The following is a 12,707-nucleotide window of genomic DNA, read 5'->3' as shown; positions in this document are numbered from 1 at the left end:
AAATGTGCATGAGTTGTGCAAACTACGTCCAAAATTTGCATTATGGCCATAACTTATGCAAATTTAAAAACACCCAAAATATGCTACCTGGCCCAACTTGCTGCAGGTTGAGTTGGGCCAACTAGCAGAAGACAGAACGGAGTCTGGCAGGCCAAGTCGATGAAAGCTCATGGAACTCTACTCCCCAGCCAGATTCTTCCAACATCCCTACCAAACATCCCTACCAAGACCTGGGGAAGCTGGTACAGCAGCCTGAAAGTTCGAGACATTCTCCCTTGAGTTGCCCCACCTAGTGGCTCCTTGTGTTGGCTGAGTACTACTCAGCCCTACACTCTTAATGAAATTGTTTTGCCTAAGGCTATGCACTGTCCTCTGGTAGTGGGGATATTTCTTAGTGGTATGAAAGAAGCATGTATGCTTAGTCCAAGGCCAGGGGAATTTGGAGGGGGTGGTATTGGGAGGGATGTAGGTGGTGATTATAATTTCTTGCTGTTTATCTGCAAGGGTAGTGTCTACCATCAGACCCTCTCCTTCCTTCTGTCCCCCTCTATTTAGGCCCCTGTATAAACATCCCACTTTAGAGAGAGCTTGCTCTGCTTATGGCATGAGTAAAAGGTCTGCATTCACCAACATGCTGTCCTAGTTATTCTAAGTCAGAACAATGGTTCATTCTAGTCAAGTAACTAGCCAGTGATCCTGACAGGTCATCGGTTTTCTAGCATCTCTGGCAGATATCTTTCATAATCAAACTGCCAGAGATTGAGTCTGGCCCCATCTACATGGGGCTTTTACTCCAGTTCTACTCCACCCCCAAATGGATAGTGTCAGATGACGCATGCTGCTCTCTATAGCTAGCCCGGTGTTTCTTGCCCTAAATCTGTTTTTTTTTTTCAAACTCATTTTGTGTTAGATTTTCCTGTCACAGTGGCTTCAGTGCTGTTCAGGAGTCCATATGACCTCAGCTGGCTTCAGCGCGGGCTGGTGGAAGTGGTGCTGATTGGTGGAAGGGAAAGTAGCATGGGGCAAGGGAGAGGGGTGAGCAGAGGGGTAAACATGTCTACTCGGGAGTAACTCATTGCCTCCAGTTCCACTTTGCCAGCCCCACTGTTTTGAAACTGTGCAGCTATGAAGGAGCACAGCTGAGAAACGCTGGCTCAGTTGCTACCTCTCATTTTAAATAGTCATTGGGCTCGGCGGGGGGCGAGGATCCAGCCCTGCTGTTTTGAAGCTGTGCAGCTGCGAAAGAGCACAGCTGAGAAACGGTGGATGCCTGTTGATTCGAAGCAACGCAGCTAAGAAAGAGTGATTGCCAGGGTGGGTGATTTTCATGAACATGTATTCAGAAGCACTTCATTGAGCCCATGTTTGTTTAGGGCAGGGGGGGAGCCTGTTAATTGGGCTGTTAATATACATCAAAGACAATGTGCTAGTCGCTCTCCCCCCTCGCTGGTTTCACGCTGTCTGCTCTCAGCACCTCTCACACTCCTGCTCATTCTGCTCAGTCTCCGGGCGGCAGCAGCAGCAGCTCCTGCTTGCCTGCCCGCATCATAAATGTGTGTGTGAATGTGGGGTTTGTCATGAACGTCTACTCATAAGCAAGTCCTCCATTGCACTTCGTTGAACATGCGAGGGAGGGGGAGCAAGCCTCCGCTCATTGGCTGCCCTGCACCTACACAATTGCTGATGTTCATTTCTACTTGTGGTGAGACTCGCCCACCCCACCCCAACTAATGTGGCTTCAGTTCCCGTATACACCGCAAAAGCGGAGGAATACAGCACTGCATGTACTGTGGAAAGAGCTAATTCAATTCTGTGAAAATGTGAATTTTGCCCAAATAGCTTCACAGAGCATTTCCATTTAGATTGGCCCTCTGTGACGGTTAAAACATAGCCCCACCAGCATCACCACCACTACTGGCTAAAATATTGCCTATACTTTCACCAGCCAGTGGTGTATATTTTTTTCCATTAGGGTATGTATTTAGCTATACATATGGAATTCTTTGTTTGCTATATTGGAAGCCATATTGAGGAGTTGTTGAAAAGTTTGATTTATGAGTTATTGTTAACTAAAAAACAAAAGTTGTGCCTCAAGCATGATGGAATTATATTTTGTTTTTCTCCTGTTCTGAAAAACAAAGGAATAACTTGCTAGAGACCCTTGGCATTTCTAGCTGGGCAATATAAGCAGTTTCTGGCAAGGCATGGAGGAAAAATTAGACATGATAGTCTTTCAGTGGTTGTGAAAAGAGTGCTTTCTTTAAGCCCAAGAGTGATGTGAGTCAGTACCATTTTGAAGGATTATAAAGATAGCTTTGTCACATCCTTCAGTTCCCCACCCTCACTTTCTGCAGACAGTGACCTGGAGCTCACAGCACAGTAACTGGCACTGGCTCAGCTCTCTCTACCTGAGGGTACCAGCCCTTCCTGTTTTAGCACAGACAGTTGCTTGTTTTGCTTGCTGCACTCTCAAAGCTGCCAGCTCTAGGAAGGTTTTCTGTTTGACACCTCCCTTTCCATTGCCTGTGACAGAATATAACTGGGGCAGCAGGAAACATTTGTTGTGTCATTTTTAAAATGCCACGAGATACTCTGCTGGGATTCTTGACCTCTTTCTGTCAGGGATTGAGTGTTATTCTTCATCACCCATTGGGGAAGAACAGCACAGATAATAATCCTATGTTCAAATCAAAGACATTAGGTTTGTTTTTAAATGATTGGGAATATTTCAAATTGCTTTCAGTTATAATCTGTTTAGAATAATACATAGATGGGGTCAAATCCAGCTCTGGAGTCTTTCCTTGAGGTTTGAAAAGAAAGTACATGTGGGCATTGAGAATGCAAGTTAAGATTTTCCTGTGAATATTGTGCATATTACAGGAAATGCAAGAGTGAAGACGCCAACAGGAGTGGCAAACTGGCTTTGTAGTACTATCGTGTTCTTGATGAGTGGTTTGTCTTTCTTATGTTACAGGTTTTAGAATGTAAACAAAAAGACACTATTTGAAACTGTGATAGCAAGAAGGAAGATTTTCAAGAACTGCACTGATAGGCTGGGCTTCAATGTTTTGTTGTGCAGAATGAGGTGGAAGAGAGAGAGAGAGTCTCTAACTACTACTGTGATATTCAGTAGAGCCTGAAACTAAACATGAGGAACAGAACGTTTCAGGACACTTCTGTAAAACAGTAACTTGCCATGTTGTGAAGAACTTGTACTAAAAGGCAAGCATCAAAAGGAGGATGTCAGTTAGTTAATAATCTGCATTGGAAGTTGTATGTTTCCAGCAAGTATGGCCCATCCTCTCCCAACGGAATTCTTTTGCCCAAACACCAGAAGGACTGGTTCATGCCACCCTTTTCTGTACACACAAGCAGTTGCAATCCATCTTTGGGCACTCGCAAGCCTGCCCTCTCATGGAGATAAGAAGTTGTGCGCCACAGTGTTTCTCCTCCTCAGTAAATGCCTGAAGACATTTGCAACTGCTTGTGTGGAAGGGGAAAAGGACATTGTGAACCAACCCTAAAACGAGGGTAAAGTGTAACTCTTTAAATTCCTTTGGAATATTTGTCATAACTTCTGGTTAAAAGCTGGTAGGAGGGGCTGTCAACAAACCATATGTGGTTACCAAACTGTGTACTCAAAACATTCCAAAATTATATGCCAGCAAATTTCAGTTACCTAGAAACTTTGGAAAGCAAATGATGCCCATTGTGACAGTCTCTCCTTATCCTATGGGTCTTCGTTGTTTGAGCACCACCATAACTTCAGCTGCCCCCTTTTCACAAAATAATGTTACTCTCTTCTTGCCTCTTAGTTGTCGTCATGCTGCAATAGCCATCTACTTCGGGGATGCCAAACCACAATGCAACAAGTGCTGTGATTACTGTAAGAATGCAGCAGCCGTGAAAAAGCAGGTAGAGGCACTACAGCGCAGTACCAATAGCTGGAGCAGAACCTGCATTGGACCCTCTGCTTCTTCTTGGAATGCCTATGACCCCGACCTGTATGAAGGAGGAAAGAAAGGCTACGGAAGGTATGCATTTGCTAAACTGACTTTGGCAGAAGCTGTAGCAAGTTCGATTGGCAACTGTAAAGATTTTTCCTCTTTGTTCCCCTATGGGAGGCTCAGTTGTTAAGAACATAAGAAAAACCATGCTGGATCAGACCAAGGGTCCATCTAGTCCAGCATTTTGTTTGCTCAGTGGCCAACCAGCTGCCTGTAGGAAACCCACAAGCAAAATATGAGTGCAGTGGCACCCTCTGGCTTGTGTTCCCCAGCAACTGGTTTACAAAGGCATACCGCCTCTGATACTGGAGGTAGCATATAACTTATATAAGTCTTACTTGCCTTTTTTCTAGGCTAAATAGTCCCAGATGTAACCTTTCCTCATAAAGAAGTTGCTCCAGCCCCTTGATCATTTTAGTTGCCTTTTTCTGCTTGTTGTTTCTGACTACTATTTTCCTTGTACTTGAGGACAACGGTCCAGGATCATCACCCCTACCACACACACATTGGGCCAAATGAATGACCTCAGAATCCACAGCCCCTTCATGAATCAGCTATAGAGCAGAGTATAGTTGTGTAAAGGCCTGCTGGTTGGTGCTGCACTTCACGATCAAAAGGACCAACAGAAAATAAGTTAAAAAGAAAATGCTGGATTAAAATTGTGGCATAAATGCTTTTGTGTGGTTAATATTTATTTATTTATTTATTCATTCATTCATTTCATTTCTATACCGCCCAATAGCCGAAGCTCTCTGGGCGGTTCACAAAAATGGATATATATTGATGCAGCTGTCTTGGGTTAACAAAACGTGAAATTGGCCCTCAAGAGTGTTTGGAGTTTTGTGTCTCCTGCCCGCCCCAACACATACACAAGTGCACGCAGATAACAATAGGCGGCATCAGCAGCCCTCCTTCTTTTCAAGGCTGGAAATTATTTTGCTTACTTTCCACCCACTTAATCAATGGAAGGGAGGAGCCCCAAGAAGAGGAACAGGGAGACTGCATATGCCTCAAGTAGCAAGACACTGCCTTCCCTGGCTCCAAGTGCCTCAGACATGCATCACTTTCCCTGTCGTCTCTAATTATCCCCCAGAAGCTGCTCACTAGCAGCATGATAATTTTCTCAGAAAAACCCATCTGGTGTCCAGTAAGAAAATGACTTGGGATTTCAGTGGGAAAGTTAAGCATGCCTGAGCTAAGCATGTCTCGCTGGAAACAATGAGATCTGAAAATGCTTAACATTGGCTGGATTGTGCCCTTATTCTGTTTCTTCCCTGGTATTTTGTTCTGGTGTCCAGCAGAAACATTAAAACCAAATGTTAGAATAAGTTTCAGCTATTCTTCACTTCCCCATTAAACAAAATAGTTTGCTGTATATGTTATACCTCTTTGGTACCCCTTGTTCATTGCATACCATTAACATCCTTAATCCTTATTAAACAAGCAAAGAAAAAATACCAGCCATTTAGTTCATGTTAGTAATTTTTCTATACTTTGATATCCTGCAAAAGCTCATCTATAAATTTACTCTTTTACGCAAGGTGTGTTTTTTTATAAGGAAAGTGCTCATTATAAGTAAGTGAGAGCTTCTGAATTTACAAATAACTTTTGTAAACATAACATGTATGTTTCCGATACTGACAATTCATATGCACACAGATACTTGGACTTGGTGAAAGGAATATAGAAGTCACTGTTGGTTATGAGGAAATAAAAGACTCCAAATTTGATTTAAGGCTGTACTGGGAAATCTGGTGGTCCTAGCTTGCAAGGAAGTCTGGCTGTAGATCTGGGCCCAGTCTTCTGACATACTGTGATCTAGTTGCTAGATTATGTGAAGTCATTTTATGTGCCTTTCCTGTTCACTTTCCAACTTTTTCTGAGTTAATGTTTAGGTATGGTGAAGACTGTGGGAGTGTGGCTGAAGCTAATGAAGACAATCAGAAAAAAGAATGGAACAACTTTTATAAGAAACAGATGAATTTGCGCAAGGTAAGTTGGTAGCCTTTCTGCAGGAGGCAGAGGCTCTCTCAACAAGTGGGTGATGTGTTTAGCTAGATAGGTAGTGTAACCCTGTATGTGTCTACTTAGAAATAACCCCACTAGGTTCAATGGGACTTACTTCCAGGTAAGTATGTATAGGATTACAGCCCAAGTATAAGTAAAAATGATGCAAGCCATCATGTCTGTATCACGTAGTCATGCTAATATGTGGAAAACCATTCAGTTCCTAAAGAACACCTTGTGTGTATTGCCTGCGCTTGAGTCTGGGCCTTGTTTTGGTTTTTCTCTGTTAGTGGTAGGATGATACAATTTTTTCTTAATTCCTGCAATGCTTTACCACCAGGTGCTCAATGAGGGGAGTTTACAAGGTTTCATCATCCTTTCTATGTGATTAGAATATTGTCCACTCAGTCATCTTCTGAAGACAAATACCATCTGTATAGAACAGGGAATGTGGGATGGCAGTGGATGGCTTTCCTTGGATTCTGATGTTCCCACAGCAAAAGCGAGATCTAGGGAAAAATTACTGTAATTGCCAGTTACTCTGAAGGATCCTTATAAGTCTTAACTAGTAACTGTCCCTATTTAGCAAAGAATTAGCCGGCTTTGGCTTAGAGTAAAAACTGTTAAGTAAACATGGGAGCTTTAATCAGTCTTCTAGGTACAAGGCTCAGACTCTAAATCAAAACTGGCATATGGTATATTTTGTGTTCCCTCTAGTCCTCTTACATTTTTCTGATGTATACATCTGATTTTCCTCCTTTTGACTTCATTCAGGGAAAAGAACCCGCAAAGGATAACTTTGTCCCTCCAGGTAAATTTCTGCATTATTCCATAGATCAGAGTGTTTTTAGACAAGGTTTTCATTATCCCTTTTGAAGAATATATAGTTACCATTCATACAGTATTGGCTGCTTATGCTGTTGAGGCATTTTTGTTGCAGAGTGTCTAATGGATGCTAGAAAGTTGTTCTCCTGTATCTTCTGGAGGGCATTCATTCATTGATTCCATTTATATCCCGCCTTTCTTCCTCCCATAAGGAACCCAAGGCAGTGTACATAATCCTCCTCCTCTCCATTTTATCCTCACAACAACAACCCTGTGAGGTAGGTTGGGCTGAGAGTCTGTGGCTGGCCCAAAGTCACCCAGTGAGCTTCCATGGCCGAGTGGGGACTAGAACCCAGATCTGCTGGCTCCCAGTCCAGCACTCTTGCCACTACACCACACTGGCTCTCATTCCAAGACATTTGGGTTGGCCCCTCCCACAGGTCGACGGGCAGGGTCCAATCCAAACAATCCTGTCCAGGGGGAGGGGCTACACTGCCTTCTCAGACCGGCTCTGCCTAGTATCGGTTAAATAGGGTCTTCGCTGAGCTCTTGAGAGTTCAGCAGTTTAGGTCTTTTTATTTTTCAGATTAGTTTGTCAGTTTTTCTTTTCTCTCCTCTCCTCTCCTCTCCTCTCCTCTCCTCTCCTCTCCTCTCCTCTCCTCTCCTCTCCCTCAACTTTTTCTGTTAGAAATTGAGATTGGGCTTCATTGGAGGGAGCATCCTTGGGTGCTGCAGTGATTTTTTGTGAGGAAGGGCATCTCCTTACCCACCAGCCGCCATTACATGCTGAGGCAGTCACCAGAGTGGACATTAGGAGCCGTGCCACCCTACCTGGGCAGGTAGGGCCCAAGCTCACAGCACTGCAAGATCAAGGCAGGCCCCAAGCTCTCCCTACCCGGGAAGAAGCTGGGCTGTTGGGCTTTGCCCTCTGCTTTGGTGCAAGGTGCGCCTGGACTCTTGGAACCCTGCCCTTGCTCTCCATAACCAGGTGGGTTGGGCTGTTCTCTTCATTTTGGCGTGAAAAGTGCTTGCACTGTTGCTGCTCTTCCCTCGCTCTCCCACCTGGGATGAAGCAGACCATTGGGCAAAGAGCGCCACGAAGAGCAGTGCCCCTCCCCTCCCTGTCGTGGATTAGGGGTGCAGGTTGTGCTCCATTGTCTTCCCCCCGACGTCAGTCTCTAGCCTGCGACCGAGGCAGGGCTAGTTTGCACAGTGGGAGCAATAGGAGCCACAGGGGAGTGAGAGGAGGCAGCAGCAGGGGTGAGTCAGCAGCGATTGGCAGACCCAGTGAAGGGTCCAGCAGGGGTGAGTCTATGGGGCCCTCTCCTGTTCTTCCCAATGGCTGCCAGACTTGAGTGGTGTTCAGGCCCACCCGTTTTCTTCTTTAGTCAAACAGATAGTGGCACAGGAAATTAAGTGCACAGTTTCACATCCAGAGGAAGGTGAGAAGCCCAGCTATTCACTGTCCCATTCAGGGGTGCAGAAGACCCATAAGGCAAAAAAAAAAAAAAGGCATTTCTCCCTGTTCCAGGGGCAGATTGGGCCACAAAAAGAGCGAACAAGGATGCCGGCTTCCTACAGCTCCTCCAAGGGGAGCTCCTCTGATTTCCCCTCACAGTGTTTTCACAAAGTTGGGGCTTAGGGATCCCCCCCCAATCTTGTCAGTCCAGAATAGAGGGGGCTATACATAAGTACATTAAGAGGTTAACTCCCCTCTCAAAAGCAGAAAGGATAGCAAACTCTCTGGTGAAGAACCCAAAGAGTTCCAGTACTTATTTCTGAGAAGACTTTTAAGACCCTCTCCTCCCTCAGAAACAAGGAGGGGTGACCTTTCTGGTGAGGAAACAAAATAGCTTCAGAACCCCTTTTTCTGTGGAGAGTTTTATACACACTCCCCCTCAGAAACCAGGGGGACAGTAGGCTATCAGGGTCCAAGACAAGAGAATTCCCTCCTAGCTGAGGACTTTCCCGCCTTTTTTCTCTGAAGCTGCTGTAAGAGGAGGAGCAATTGTGTTAGGGTGCTGCTTCTCTCTCCCAAACCCTGAGAGGCCAGCATGGGGGGAGTTTCCAAATGTGACTGCAGAAGAGCCTGTTGGTTGCTTTAGATGGCTACAGTTTTGAAATAAATAAATAAATATGAATTCCTCATGACACTCTGAGGAGTTCAGGCGTTCCCCTGGTGGATGGTCTGATAGCTACATTCTGGTGCTAAAGCTGTGACTAAAACTCAGCCTCAGCCATTAATCCTTCTATCAGGATTTCAGGTGTGGCCTAAAAAATCCCTGGAACTTGCACCTCAGCCAAACCTTCTCTGTAAGCTTTAGCTAAGGCTTCTGTCTGTGATGGCTGATAACAAGATTGGTTGCCTTCATCCTGGCAGCAGGAATCCACTACAGCCACTTGACCCAGTACAGCCACTTGCAAGTTGGCCATCTGGGCTTTCTTGCACACCTTTGCTAAGCATTATAAGATTGACATCTGCCAACAAGGCAGCCTCTGCCAACATCTTGTTGGCAGATGTTGCCTTTGGCAGGTGGGTTCTACAGAGTGTGTGTGTACACTGATTGATACACTGTTTATCCACCCAGAGTGGGACTGCTTTGGTACATCCTGAATGTCTTGGAATGCCCTCCAGAAGATACAGGAGAAAGGGATACAGGAAAATTCTTACCATTAATGTCTGTTTTCTGTATCTTCTGAAGGGCATTTCACCCACCCTGGTAAGTCAGTGTACCTACAATGTCCTTATAGGTTTCTGCCTATAAGGAAATTGCCTATAAGGAAACTATTCCTAGTTTGGAGTACAAGGTTGCAGGGCTATGGACTTTTTTTAGTCCAGTCTAGGAAGGCAGCATAGCCCCTCCCCCTGGAGAGGATTGGTTGGATTGGACCCTGCCTGTTGACCGCCGGGAGGGGCTACCCAAATGTCTTCGAATGCCCTCCAGAAGATACAGAAAACAGGAATTCACAGTTAGAAATTTCCCTTTCACAACAGCAAGCACTACCTGTATTTGAAGCTAAACAGTCCAGGATTCTATGTTTGACTGAACTGAAGTCCAAAGAGAGCATAGTTTAATATGGATTTATTTGTAAGAAAACTAGATTTAAACCCAACTTTGGCAAAAAAAAAAAATGTTGGATAAGTCAATATTTGTCTGCATCTGTTTCCTTTTTCACAGAAAAATTGTGAAAGACTTGTTCAGTACCAAGTACCATGCTGGAAATCTATCACAAACCCAATGATTGCAATTAATTTGCATATTAATTAATAATGGCATTTGCATATCAATTTTATGAGCTTTGGGGACACCTCACTATGAATTATCAGTTTATTTTACCTTAATGATCACTTTCTCCCAAACCTAAAGTACAGTTTCTCTGTATAAGAGAGTGTCCTTGATTCTATGACTTGCATGACATTTAATTTTCAGGAATACATTTCTGGCATATGGAGAAGCAGGATTTGTCTGGTTTTTACTCTGCCTTTCCTCTACTTGGTCTTTAAGGTGGCTTTCATGCTGCTTGAAAACTTCAAGAATAAAATACAAAAGCAAATTGAAAACTAAAATGCAAGCAAAACAGCAGATAAAAATTGCAAGTAAAATTGTATCTGCCAAGAAAGTGTAAAAAAAGAAGACAGATTGCACTTGGTGCCTAAAAGATAGCTGAGTAATAGGTGTCACTAGGTATATTGGAATTTCCCCACCCACACCAGTGTCACACCCACTGGTGTGAATGAAGCATCATAGGATGTACACGAAAAAAGCATTATAAACCCCCCCCCCCCCGCGAAATATGGGAAAATTGTAACTGTCCTTTTAGGTTACAGTGGGAGGGTGATGATAAGGAAGTGCTAGAAGCCCTCCATCTGGAAGCACTTTGATTTAGAGTCCTGTTTTGTCGATGTCAGAAAGGAGAGATGGAAAATTGAGAATTGATTTGTGGAAATGGTAAAAAATATATACCTTACCACCTTGGAATCTTGTATAGTTTAAACTCATCTGCCCATCTTGTGCAAGTAAGGCACCATGTCAGAAAACATGGAGACTGACAATTTAGTTTGTATATCCATCTCTCATGGTAGATGCTGATTGTCCCTTGAAGGATGCAGCCAGCAGGAAAATAGCCAGAATCACAGTGAAGGTAAGAGGAAGCTGTGATTTTTGCAAGAGAGGTTAATTTAGTCAAAGCTACTTTTCTGTTGACAGCTGATTTATTTATTCATTCATTCATTCATTCATTCATTTCATTTCTATGTCACCCAATAGCTGAAACTCTCTGGGCAGTTCACAAAAATTAAAACCAAACTGATTAGGTAATAATGTTCAAAGTGCAGAATAACTAGCAAGAAAATAGCACAGATGAACATGGGCTGGAGGAACAAAACAAGGGTGGGGAATCTTTCTATGAAAGGCCAGTAACCCATGGGAAAAGTCAATTGGGCCACATCTGATGGTGGGTGGAGCCACCCTTTCCCTGCCACCCTCTTCCTACCAACCCCTTTTCTCTCCCCTCCCAACAGCCAGCGCCAGCCCCAATGGTGGGTAGCTGCCACCATCTCCGAGAAAGCATCAACATGATATTTAGCTGTGGGCCATAGGTTCCCCACCACTGGAATATATATTTTTTGCAATATAGTGGTTTATTGGGATGCATTAACTAAAGGGATTGCAGCACAGCTATATGAAAGAATAGTACAGGAATAGGAACATGATGGGAGTATGCTGTCCAGTTTTAGTTGCTGTGTTTTAGGGATACCAATAAACTGGAGAAAATGCAGGGCGAAGAGCAAATATTATAACATAGTTCATTACTCAAATGAGAGAAGGTTAAAGGGCACGTATGCATTTAGTCTTGAGAGAAGGAGGAAAGCTTGGTTATGATATCAGCTATGTTTAGTAAATTAGAAAGATTTTTAAAGCAACTATTTTGTCCTACTAGTGTAAATAAATACATTGTACTAGTAAAACAGGTGTTCTAGTTCAGCAAGAGTGATGAATGTGCATAAGCAGCTTTCATTTCAGTGTGACTGATGCAGATTTGGATGTTCACCTGAATATCTGCATTGTGATAAGCATGAAGGTGTCCTGTCCCGCAAATCCAAGCTTGAAGAGGCAATGGAACCCTTCACCCCAACATTCCATCCCATGTGCAGTCTAGTTTGCTCTATGTTTGAATGCGGGCCTCTGTTATAAGGTACAATTCATACTGCACATTTTCACCGGGAGCTGCAAAATATCCATTTTCAGGCTTTTTTTTTTTTTACTAGTCAGTGTGGCTTGGACTATCTGTGGGCCAAATATTAGCTTTCTGGAAGTTTAGTACCTCAACTGTTTAAGGATGCAGTTCTTCCCCTGCTCCTATTTCCAGGGAGAGGCTTCAAATGTCTTCCTTTCAAAATTTAATGATGAGGGTGTCTAGGACATTTAACCATCACATGTGGCCTTTCCTTAACCATTTAGGAACCCAGGATGCTGCCTTATACTGAATCAGACCATTGGTCCATCTAGCCCGGAATTCTCAACACTGACTGGCAACAGCTCTCCAGGGTTTCGGACAGGAATTTTTTCAGTCCTACCTGGAGATGCCGGGGATTTTGCCTGGGACCTTCTGCATGCAAAGCATGTACTCTACCCACTGAGCTATAGTCCCACCCCTATGTTGAAGTACATTGTTAGTCCTCCATTTCTGAGGGGAAATGTGAAAATGTCTAGTTTTCAGTTTTAGATTTTTCTACTTATTGGGGTGCCTTGGACTGTGTGCCAGATCGTGTGCCAGATTTTGGTGATCTAATTCATCAGAAAGTAGACTAAAAAAAATTGATCTCTATCTCTCTGTCTCTCTCAGAGACACACACACATACACACA

At 43.8% G+C, this 12,707-nt stretch overlaps 1 protein-coding gene across 11 annotated transcripts in view; it reads left to right on the top strand.

The window, feature by feature from the left end:
* Nucleotides 1-12,707, top strand: part of RECQL5 (RecQ like helicase 5) — a 77,764-nt gene that overhangs the window by 50,264 nt on the left and 14,793 nt on the right. For all 11 annotated transcript variants that reach the window (XM_084838090.1, XM_084838093.1, XM_084838091.1 and 8 more), the window contains 4 exons: nt 3,816-4,034; nt 5,903-5,999; nt 6,789-6,825; nt 10,924-10,982. In XM_084838090.1, coding sequence (XP_084694216.1) covers nt 3,816-4,034; nt 5,903-5,999; nt 6,789-6,825; nt 10,924-10,982 — 412 coding nt within the window. The remainder of the gene's footprint in view (nt 1-3,815; nt 4,035-5,902; nt 6,000-6,788; nt 6,826-10,923; nt 10,983-12,707) is intronic.

This window comes from Heloderma suspectum, chromosome 2, assembly GCF_057233095.1.
Source record: "Heloderma suspectum isolate Gila_16-S chromosome 2, 16-S_ref, whole genome shotgun sequence".
NCBI classification, from domain to species: domain Eukaryota; kingdom Metazoa; phylum Chordata; class Lepidosauria; order Squamata; family Helodermatidae; genus Heloderma; species Heloderma suspectum.
Note: the sequence above shows the minus strand (reverse complement) of the source record. Positions and strands in the feature narration are given on the sequence as shown.